Genomic DNA, 12,500 nt, shown 5'->3' with positions numbered 1-12,500 from the left:
AACTGGAAACGCAGAGTCATGCGTTAAGTTTAGCAGGTCGCTGTGGTGCAAAGTTTAAGCTTGCTGAACTCTGACCTTCGAAAACGCATCACTTGCCTGCGTGAGACCAATCGAGGATTAAAACATGACCTCTCTTGACAGAAATTTAAAACATGGAGCAATCGCTTGCTTTTTTAATGTATAATAATTTTGTTTAATCCCGCCCCTTTTTGGAGCGTTGTACGACAGAATTTCGCAAACACAAACTCTAGTGTGAATGCAACTTTAAGTCATAGCCTTAGATGAAATCAAATAAAATATAATACATAGTATCTCTCAAAATCTTCAACACAATCTCACGGCAATTAGTAACTTTTTGATTTAGTGGCTAATTCGTACGAATTCGTATGATCCAATTCGTACATTTTAGTACGATTTGCTCATCATCCAGTGACAGTGGGGTTAGGTGCCATGCCTTTTTAAAATCGTACAATTTCGTACGACTGAACTCCTACGAATTCGTACGAATTATCCACTAAACTCCCAAAATGTAAAATACTTAAGTTTTCTCATGAGATCAGGCTGAAATCTCAGCAGAAGACCATTAAGCAACTACACAAACAGCAGCTTTACTTATTACCAACCCGTTTGCCTTTATTTAAAGAGAGACCAAATACTCTCTGAACTTGATTTTTACAGTTCTTTCTGCGGACTCTGTAATTTATATTTTACTTGTCTTCATTATGACTCAACTGAGACTCATTAACAGTGCCTTAAATTTAACCTACTTTTAAAATAATTTGTTTATTTATTTATTTAGACAAGGACTATCCGTTCTTGAACAGGGCAGATATGTTAATTTGATAAATTTCTGCACGTTTATAACCTTCCAAACTTGTCTCTGGTGTTATCTGGTTTCCAGTAATATTTATAAATGTACTTATGTAGACTCAAAACTGTATTTTTGCTGCTTGTTTAAGCTATGTATTTAAAATCAGCTGAAACATCACAATTCTTGAGTTTCAGCTTTAAATCGTAAAAACCTTAAAGTTAACTTAACTGATTTACGTTGGGAAGACATGAAGGGATTGTGTGGAACCCAGCAATTTTGCATGTACACTACCTGACAAAAGTCTTGTCGCCTATTCAAGTTTTAGGAACAATGAATAATAACCTGACTTCTAGTTGATTATTTGGTATCAGAAGTGGCTTATATGAAAGGCAAAGGCCTCTAGATTGCACTTATTTGAGCAGAATAAAATCTGATCATGCCTTGATTTTTAATTCCTTAATTAGGACAGTAAGGTCTGACTTGCTTAAACAAATGTCTTGCCAATTAACAGAAATAATGTCCAGTTTATAATATAAAGTCATGCTGCAGTGGATAAAGAATAAATATCATGTATGACTCCCATTGGAGGACTGCATCCATACATCTCTGCAATGACTCAAATAACTTATTAATAATCTTCTGGAACGGCAACGAAAGCCTTCTTGCAGGACAGCTTAATCTCACGAGGAAACTTAAGTATTTTATGTCTTGCCAGTTTAGTGGCTAATTCGTACAAATTCTTACGAGTTCAGTCGTACGAAAATGCACGATTTTAAAAAGGAGGCCTGGCACCTAACCCTACCCCTAACCCCAACCGTCATTGGGTGTTAGGCAAAACGTACTAAATTGTACGAATTAGGTCGTAAGAATTCATACGAATTAGCCACTAAATCAAAAAGTGCAGGTACACTAGAGGCCATCAAGATACGAGACATGTTCAATAATGTTCATGTCTGGTGACTGGGCTGGCCAATCCTGGAGCACCTTGACTTTCTTTGCTGTCAGGCACTTTGATGTGGAGGCTGAAGTATGAGAAGAAGCACTATCCTGCTGAAGAATTTGACCTATCCTGTGGTTTGTAATGTAAGGGAGAAGCACAAATGTCTTGATACCTCAGGCTGTTGATGTTGCCGTCCACTCTGCAGATCTCTCATACACCCCATACTGAATGTAACCTCAAACCATGATTTTTTTCTTCACTAAACTTGACTGATTTCTGTGAGAATCTTGGGTCCATGAGGGTTCCAAGGTCTTCTGCAGTGTTTGTGATGATTGGGAAGCCGTTCAACAGATGAATCATCGGAAAAATCTGCCTTCTACCACTTTCCAAATGATCAACTAGAAGTCAAGTTATTATTTGTTGCTTTTACAACTGGAATCAATGACAAGACTTTTGTCAGGTAGTGACAAAAAACTGCATGTAAACGGAGAAGTTGATGGAAATGTATGAGTAAGGGATAAAGAAACTAGAAATTTCTTTACATGGCATATTTAACTGTCTTTTTTCATGTCAATCTAAAACGCATTCGGCTATTTTGATGCTGTTCTTCTTCACATAATAACTGTGACCATTTCTGAGAAGCAACACTGACAACAAAAACACCTTTAAACACCACAACATGCCTATCAAAACAAAAATAATAGCACTGCATGAAGAAAAGACTAGAATGACTGAAACTCGAATCTTTGTTCTCCCATATGCAAATTTGCACTGTCATGTTGCGATTGGTCACGTAACACACTAAAGCACTAATTCCGTTCATTTAAGTGCATCACAGCTGTGGGAATGAGGCATTTATGTAGACCAAAACACAGGAATGAGTTGCATTTAAGCACTTCTGCTCCCATTGTCTTAATAGGGTAAGGCTTTTGAAATAGGCTTTGGGTTCAATGCCTGAAATAAGATGCGGGGTAAATGTAAGCCCAAGGTAAATGTGAAATAAGGTGTGGTAAATGCAAGTTCCAAGTTATCCAATTTTAATTTTATTATTATTATATTTTAACCGTATAAATTCAGTCCAGAGTCATTGGAAACACATGTCACAGCCAACATTTTTACGAAAAGAAAAATACATTGCTCAGGTTACGTTTCTTTGCACATTTTAGACGAAAAATCCACTAAAGGGCGCTGTCTTAATTTTTTTTGCAAATTTGAAATATGTAAGGGCGAAGCAGTGGCGCAGTAGGTAGTGCTGTCGCCTCACAGCAAGAAGGTCGCTGGGTCACTGGTTCGAGCCTCGGCTCAGTTGGCGTTTCTGTGTGGAGTTTGCATGTTCTCCCTGCGTTCGCGTGGGTTTACTCCGGGTGCTTCGGTTTACCCCACAGTACAACGACATGTGGTACAGGTAAATTGGGTAGGCTAAATTTTCCGTAGTGTGTGGATGTGTGGATGTTTCCCAGAGATGGGTTGCAGCTGGAAGGGCTAGAAACATGCTGGATAAGTTGGCGGTTCATTCCGCTGTGGCCACCCTGGATTAATAAAGGGACTAAGCGGACAAGAAAATGAATGAATGAATGAAATATGTGACTTAAGCAGGTCGCACACCAGCGGCGGCGGCTGTCTGTGATGCCCAGCCACGACTCAGGATGTTGTTCATATTTCTGCTGCGCCACAGAGCGCCATCTGATTAGTTTCATTTTAAATATCATGCAAATAAATGTGCGCGTCTGGTGTGTGATACTTTCAATTGTCATGTGCGCGCTGTGCCGCGGTGCTGAGTGGCGCATCCGGTGTGTGATGCCCTTAATGGTACGCTTTGTTGTACATTTTAGATACACGTCATTCTTGTACATGTCCAGGAGAAAGTGGAGCTTATCGTATATATCAGCAAAACACTGAGCTAAACCCTTCCAACCAATAGTGTTTTTAAAAGCACACATGTGCGAAAAGTGCACTGCGAACACATAGCTTTACCTTGATTTTACATTGCTTTTATCTCTTTTGTGTAACTATGCTTCACCAGACTCAAACCGAGCGCTCTTCATCACAAATACAACACTTTACAAGGTGAGCTACCAAGCAAACTGACCACACTTTAGATAAGTTGTCCATATGGAGATGGATAAGTGATACAAATGTATTTATTACGAACCATAGACAGCGTTAAGTTTTTTTGTGGTGTTTATTTGGTGGGCGGAGTATATGCGCGGATATAACAGAGGACGCGTGTGGTGAGGGAGATGTTGCGGACGCCGCCCTCTCTATTCTGCCGACCTATGCGCGAATATAACTAAGGACGCGGGTGGTAAGGCTGGTGAGGGAGGTGTTGCGGACACCGCCCTCTCTTTTCTGCCGCCCTATGCATGGATATAACTGAGGATGTGGGTGGTGAGGAAGGTGTCACGGATGCCGCCCCCTCTATTCTGCCGCCCTATGTGTGGACATAACTGAGGACGCGGGTTCGTGAGGGAGGTGTCGCGGATGCTGCCCTCTCTATTCTGCCCCTCTAGGCAGCCGCCTAGGTCGCCTCTATGGACGTGCCGGCCCTGGGGACAACGTGCTTTGGCCCTATTCAAGGCAGCTGTACATAGTGTGAGTGTGCCCTATGTCTCTCAGCTGGCCTGGGAATGCCTCGGGATCCCCCCCAAAGGAGCTGGAGAAAGCGTCTGGAGAGAGGGAAGTCTGGAGTTCTCTCCTAATACTGCTGCCCCCAGGACCGGTCCCGGAAAAATGGTAGAAAATGAATGAATGAGTGAATAAATCATGAATTAAAATAACGACTTGACAGCTGAGGGAAATTCGTGGGACCATTCATTCATTCATTTTCTTGTTGGCTTAGTCCCTTTATTAATCTGGGATTGCCACAGTGGAATAAACCACCAACTTACCAATTTAGCCTACCCAATTCTTTCATGTCTTTGGACTGTGGGGGAAATCGGAGCACCCGCAGGAAACCCACGCGAACATGCAAACTCCACACAGAAATGCCAACTGAACCGAGACTCGACTGCTTCGTTCGTGGGACCATTCATGGGAAAATAAACCCTGAAACTCTGACCAATGCGAAGGGAGTTTGCTCGGATGTGAGTTGTTTGAACTATTTTGGTTTGTTTAGAAACTGCCGTGTGAAAGCGAACGGTACCAGGAATGAAAAAATAAACACTAACAATTTCATGCCCTGTTTCAGAACAAAACATCGATCTACAGGTGTGAAAGCACCCTAAATGTAGCTGTTTTATCATAGAGGTTTATTGAAGGGCGAACGGTGTATACAGAATTCTAAGACAACAGGAGGATTCATGAAAAGTTCCACAAGGACAATGTACTTCTTCTAACAATACACTTCCTCTTATGCTTGTTTTCTGTGTGCCTGAAAATTCCTCTATCCTGGTTCCACCTCAGCACATTCATCCATGCGTATGTGTGTGTGTGTTTCTCTGTTGCAGGATATTTGTGGCTGGGATCGGTTTCTTCAGCCTGTGCTTCTTAATGACCTCTCTGGGGGGTCAATTCTCCGCCAAGCGACTGGCCGATTCCCCGTTCAGCATCCGAACTGAAGGTACGTTAATAACCGGCACCTGTGCTGACCGCGTGCATGCCTAATTCATCCGCTGGCATTTGCAGACCGCCGGTTTATGAGATCTTTAATGCGGTGTAATGGAGGTTTTTGTGCCGGTTTGAATACCCATGGGGGTCGCTGGGCTGTGAACGCCATCTCTGGCTGCAGACGACCCCATTTGTCTTCAGTCGTCACTTTTTTTTAGGAGTATGAAAATAGATCACAGTAGGAGCTGGAGGTCTCACTCTCTGCAGATCCCTAGAAAAAGCGGGAAATGGTCCTAGAGAAAGATTGATCAGTTGTCTGAATGAAGGGGTTTTCCAGATGTCTTGAATTGTGCTGTGGCTGCATAAACAGTTGCAACATTTCAGGAATGAACACATTAAATTATAGTATCAACTCAGCCCCAATAATTCTGCGCACCATGGTAACCGTAGCAACATTCTGTAGTCATTCCTGCATGGTAGCTTATAATTTTTTTTTTTGGAAGGCATGTGTTGCCATGTCCACTTATTATACATATTTGATTAATTGATTGATTGAGTGACTGATTGATTGGCTAAATAATTGACCGATTGACTAACTGACTGATTGATCGATTGATTGATTGATTGATTGACTGATTAATTGATTGATTGATTGGGGGTGGAGGTGCAAAGCTATGCCATGTCCACTTGTTAAACACATTTTATTAATTGACTGACTGACTGATTGATTAGTTTGATCGATTTATTAATTGATTTATTAATTGATTAATTGGGTAATTATTTATTTAATAATCTATTGATTAATTCATTAATTGATTTATTGATTTATTGATTAATTGATTGATGACTGATTGGTGGGGGCGGAGTTACAAAGCTATGTCATGTCCACTTATTACACACATTTGATTGATTGATTGATTGATTGATTGATTGATTGATTGATTGATTGATTGATTGATTGAGGGTGGCGCAATAGGTAGCACGATAGCAAGAAGGTTGCTCGGCTCAGCTGTGGTCAGTTGGCGTTTCTGTGTGGAGTTTGCATGTTCTTCCAATGTTGGTGTGGGTTTCCTCCGGGTGCTCCGGTTTCCCCCACAAGTCCAAAGAGGTGTGGTTTAGGTGAATTGGGTAGGCTAAAATTGTCCGTGGTGTGTGTGTGTGTGAGAGTGAGTGTGTATGGATGTTTCCCAGTGATGGGTTGTGGCTGGAAGGGCATCCGCTATGTAAAACATGTGCTAGATAATTCTACTGTGGCAATCCCTGTTTAATAAAGGGACTAAGCCGATTGATTGATTGATTGATTGATTGATTGATTGATTGATTGACCAGTTGATTGATTGATTGACTGATTGATTGACCAAATGATTGATTGACCAGTTGATTGATTGATTGATTGATTGATTGATTGATTGATTGATTGATTGATTGACCAGTTGATTGATTGATTGACTGATTGATTGACCAAATGATTGATTGACCAGTTGATTGATTGATTGATTGACCAGTTGATTGATTGATTGACTAATGATTGACCAAATGATTAATTGACCAGTTGATTGATTGATTGATTGGTTGATGTACAAAGTTATGAAGATGGTCATGTTAATAGAGTTAGGGCAGGTCATAATATTTAGGACATAGTAGTGTATTATGGGATTGTTAATTTCTTGCACTTTTGTTTGGTCTAGAAAGATCTGGCAACAATAGGATCATGCTTGTATTTAGTTTCCTGTGATTTTTTTTTTTGGTTCATTTGGTTGTTGAATGGTGTAAGTTACTTTTTGTTGGCCTTATTCTATGCGTATTTTAATCTTTTTGGCTCAAAACTTTTATTCTTATTTACTCCCATTTATTTTTAGACATTAAAACAGCGTCTAACGCTGCTTGATGTTGCAAACTGACATTTTCTTATTATATTATGCTTCTTTGTCTATATAGTCGTGAAAACACTTGTTTGTAGATCAAGGAATCTAAACGTTTTCTGACGATTATTAATTCTAGTCATTTCTCCCATCGGCAGCTAAATTGGAAGTTTCAGAACAAATGCAAAAATGAGCACCATTCTGCATAAAAAATTAGGTAATTACAGATAATGATTAAAAAGCTGATTTGAATCACTTTTAATCCCTAGAGTAAGTAATTTTACATGAAACATAACTGAAGTGTCTATAACACAGCTATATATCATGTTTACTTATTATAAACACCTTTAGATTAGGCTGTTTAAAAAGTGTATTTGAATCACGTTTAACCCTTCGTTTTTGACCCTTTTATATCATGTTTACTTATTATTAGCAGTTTTAGCCTAGGCTATGCTAGGCTGTTGTTTGGCTTGGCTCATAAAATAATCAAGTTTATGAAGCTAATCAAACAGGCAGCTGCAGGTGGCAAATTTTGGATTTATTCCCCTGTAAAGCTTTTGGAATTGTTTTGGTTTATCAAGGATTTGATATTCATTCAGTTGTTCCCTCACAAAATCTGGCAACACAACATAACCAATGCCTATTTTTCCTTCTCTGTGATTTACTTGCAAATACAAAAGAGAAATACATCTGTTTTGGATTTTATGTCAGCTGAAAAATATCCAGGAAAACATCACATGCTTTTATAGCGACATAATATTTAGTCTATAAGCAGAATATAGTCTGTTATTGAATATTTAGTGTTCTTGTTATTGAAAATAAGATGGTAAAGCTGTGTAAGTACAATGATGTGATAACAGTTGTGTCCAGAAACTACACATTCAGCAATATTAAAGGCAAAACATAATTTATTTGTAGTGCCAAGTCTGTTGATCACAGTTAGGTGTCTATACTACCTCACAAAAGTCTTGTCGCCTATCAAAGTTTTTGGAACAACACATAATAACTTGACTTCTAGTTGATCATTTGGTATTGGAAGTGGCTTATGTGAAAGGCAAAGGCCTCTAGATTTTGGGCCACTTATTTTACCAAAATAAAATATGATCATGCCTTGATTTTTAATTCTTTAATTAGGACAGTAAGGTCTGACTTTGCTTAGACAAAAGTCTTGTCACTGAACAGAAATATTTTTTTAGTATAGAATATAAAGTCCTGCTGCAGTGGAAACAGAATATTGTGTCTGACTCCATCATGAGCTTGGAGGACTGCATCCATACATCTCTGCAATGACTCAAATCACTCATTAATAAAGTAATCTGGAATGGCAAAGAAAGCGTTCTTGCAGGAGTTCATCAAGAATCTTTGGATCCATCTCCAATGCCTCCTCCTTCATCTTACCCCAGACATGCTCAATAATGTTCATGTCTGGTGACTAGGCTGGCCAATCCTGTAGCACCTTGACCTTCTTTGCTTTCAGGAACTTTGATGTGGAGGCTGAAGTATGAGAAGGAGCGCTATCCTGCTGAAGAATTCGCCCTCTCCTGTGGTTTGTAATGTAATGGGCAGCACAAATGTCTTGATAGCTCAGGCTGTTGATGTTGCCATCCACTCTGGAGATCTCTTACATGCCCCCATACTGACTGTAACCCCAAACCATGATTTTTCCTTCACCAAACTTGAATAATTTTTGTGAGAATCTTGGCTCCATGTGGGTACCTTCAGGTCAGGGGTGTCAAACTCAATTCCTGGAGGGCCGAAGCCCTGCACAGTTTAGTTCCAACCCTGCTCCAACACACTTACCTGCAGGTTTCAAACAAGCCTGAAGGACTCAATTAGTTTGTTCAGGTGTGTTAATTTAGGGTTGGAACTAAACTGTGCAGAGCTGCTTTAGGTCTTCTGCAGTATTGGTGATGATTGTGATGTAGTTCAACAGATGATTCAGGAGAAAAATCTACCTTCTGACACTTTTCCTAATGATACAGCTGGGATCAACAACAAGACTTATGTTAGGAAGTGTATGTGTATTTTTAATGCTGCAAACTCTTATATTATATATATTATATCTCATCTTATATTTAGTATTTAGTCTGTTAAGTGATAACAAAATGGTGATGCAGTAACCAATGCTCTGCTATTTTTGATGGTTGAGATGCTATTTTGAGCAAAGTAATATTATAATAACTATGTTTAAATGTTGGAGTTGTTATATTATAAGAATTTTAGATGCATTTTTTGTTCATAATACGTTTTTTGTTCTGTCAATATCTGGCAACACAGATAAGTCAAAGTTTGTATCATATTCCCTGTTATTTTTTTCCTGTTATTTTTTTATTATTTTCTATCATTGAGTTTGTTTATAACCACAGCTCGCTCCAGTAATTGCGATGATTGACAGGGTGGTAACCTTAGCAACACTCCAGGATCTGGCATGTTGGATATCAATTATTTTAGAGTTTATTTTTTGAACATTACCATGTTGAAATACTTGTTTTTGTTTTGCATCTCTACCAGAATCGCAGTCTAAGTGCCATCTTATTTTGTATTGGAAAGGTGGTTCAATGTATTGCCAGGTTCAATAATTATACAGTTTTTTTGTTTTTATTGTTTGGGCTTGGCACACAAACCAAACAAGTTTTAACAAAGAATGGAAGTGCACATACAAATATAAAGTCTCATTTTCAATTTAAAGCATTTTCATTTATTTTGGTCTTATATGTGGATTTTTTTTAGCAATATCTGGCAACAGATATCTCTTTACCTGCTATATTCTGGTATCTACAAATTATTGACACACCTCTATTATACATTAAACATGGCGCTACATCTATTGTACTGTAAATGTTCAGTTTGGCAGTGTACACTGGGTAGAAAATGTAGTTTTCTCTTAAATCTGAAAGATGGTTCATAAAATACTACATCAGAGTGTTGCCAGGTTCACTAATTAAAATCAATTTTGTGCTTGTTGTTCGGGCTTGGCTCACAAAATATTCTGGTCTCCTTTTCAATTTGCACAAAGCATTTTGATTTATTATGGTCTTGTTCTTATATGATTTTTTTTTGTAAATCTTGCAACAATTATAATGCCTCATGACAATAATAACAAACGTCATGTCAGTGTCATGTCATGCCAAATGTCATGTTATACAATGTCATCTTTGCATTTAAAATGACAAAGCTTAGTGATGACACTTAATGACGTGTCAATTGAAAAACAAATATGTCACAACCTGTTTTTGTCTGGTATTTGTTTTGACAATACCAGGTCAACATAACATGTCATAAATCTGTCATAAACATGACTGTCATAAGGCATTATAATTGTGTCATGATGATTCCAGCCATAGGCCATGTAAACACACACACAATCCTGTAAAATAAATAAATAAAAAAAAACACTTTACTTGGAGTGTTCATAAGACTGTCATGAAACCTTTATAATCATGACATGACACGACATTAAGTGCCATTCACTGTCGTGTCATTTTAAATGCAAAGATGACATTGTGTGACATGAGATTTGTTACGACAACCTGACAATAACAAATACGTCATAACCTGTTTTTGTCTTTGTTGTGACAACTTGACAATACCAGTTCAACATAACATGTCATAAATCTGTCATAAACATGATTGTCATGAGGCATTATAATTGTGTCATTATAATTCCAGCCACAGGCCGTGGAAACACACACACAAACCTATTAAATACATTTAAAAATACTTTACGTAAAGGCGTGTTCATAAGACTGTAATGAAACCTTTATAATCATGATATGACACTCCATTAAGCGCCATTCACTCAGTTATGTCATTTAAAATGCAAAGATGACATTGTTTGAGATGTCTTTGCCATGACAACTTGACATAAACAGATGCATCAAAACCTGTTTTTTCTTTGTTATGACAACTTGACATTACCAAGTCAACATAACATGTCATAAATCTGTCATAAACATGATTGTTTTTTACATTAATTTAGTTGTGTGTATTTAAATGGCCTATAGCTGGAATCATCATGACACAATTATAATGTCTTTTGACAATCATAGCAAATGTCATGTCAGTGTCATGTCATGCCAAATGTCATAACAAATGTCATGTTACACAATGTCATCTTTGCATTTAAAATAACAAAACTTAGTGATGACGCTTAATGACGTTTCAATTGAAAAACAAATATGTCACGACCTGTTTTTGTCTGGTATTTGTTTTGACAATACCAGGTCAACATAACATGTCATAAATCTGTCATAAACATGACTGTCATGAGGCATTATAATTGTGTCATGATGATTCCAGCCATAGGCCATGTAAACACACACAATCCTGTAAAATAAATAAAGAAAAAAACACTTTACTTGAGGGAGTGTTCATAAAACTGTCATGAAACCTTTATAATCATGACATGACACGACATTAAGTGCCATGCAAAGATGACATTGTGTGACATGACATTTGTTACGACAACCTGACAATAACAAATACGTCATAACCTGTTTTTGCCTTTGTTGTGACAACTTGACAATACCAGTTCAACATAACATGTCATAAATCTGTCATAAACATGATTGTCATGAGGCATTATAATTGTGTCATTATAATTCCAGCCACAGGCCGTGGAAACACACACACAAACCTATTAAATACATTTAAAAATACTTTACTTGAAGGCGTGTTCATAAGACTGTCATGAAACCTTTATAATCATGATATGACACTCCATTAAGTGCCATTCACTCAGTTATGTCATTTAAAATGCAAAGATGACATTGTTTGAGATGTCTTTGCTATGACAACTTGACATAAACAGATGCATCAAAACCTGTTTTTTCTTTGTTTTGACAACTTGACATTACCAAGTCAAAATAACATGTCATAAATCTGTCATAAACATGATTGTTTTTTTACAATAATTTAGTTGTGTGTGTTTAAATGGCCCATAGCTGGAATCATCATGACACAATTATAATGTCTTTTGACAATCATAGCAAATGTCATGTCAGTGTCATGTCATGCCAAATGTCATAACAAATGTCATGTTACACAATGTCATCTTTGCATTTAAAATGACAAAGCTTAGTGATGACACTTAATGACGTGTCAATTGAAAAACAAATATGTCACGACCTGTTTTTGTCTGGTATTTGTTTTGACAAGACCAGGTCAACATAACATGTCATAAATCTGTCATAAACATGACTGTCATGAGGCATTATAATTGTGTCATGATGATTCCAGCCATAGGCCATGTAAACACACACACAATCCTGTAAAATAAATAAATAAAAAAAAAAAAAAAAACACTTTACTTGGAGTGTTCATAAGACTGTCATGAAACCTT

The 12,500-nt window shown here is 37.7% G+C and overlaps 1 protein-coding gene across 1 annotated transcript in view; it reads left to right on the top strand.

Moving 5' to 3' along the window:
- mgat5b (alpha-1,6-mannosylglycoprotein 6-beta-N-acetylglucosaminyltransferase B) overlaps nt 1-12,500 on the top strand; it is a 224,252-nt gene that overhangs the window by 3,051 nt on the left and 208,701 nt on the right. Inside the window, exon 2 of the mRNA XM_073945164.1 lies at nt 5,198-5,310. Within this exon, the coding sequence (XP_073801265.1) occupies nt 5,198-5,310 (113 nt within the window). The remainder of the gene's footprint in view (nt 1-5,197; nt 5,311-12,500) is intronic.

This window comes from Danio rerio, chromosome 3, assembly GCF_049306965.1.
Source record: "Danio rerio strain Tuebingen ecotype United States chromosome 3, GRCz12tu, whole genome shotgun sequence".
NCBI lineage: Eukaryota > Metazoa > Chordata > Actinopteri > Cypriniformes > Danionidae > Danio > Danio rerio.
This window is presented reverse-complemented; position numbering and strand designations above follow the sequence as displayed.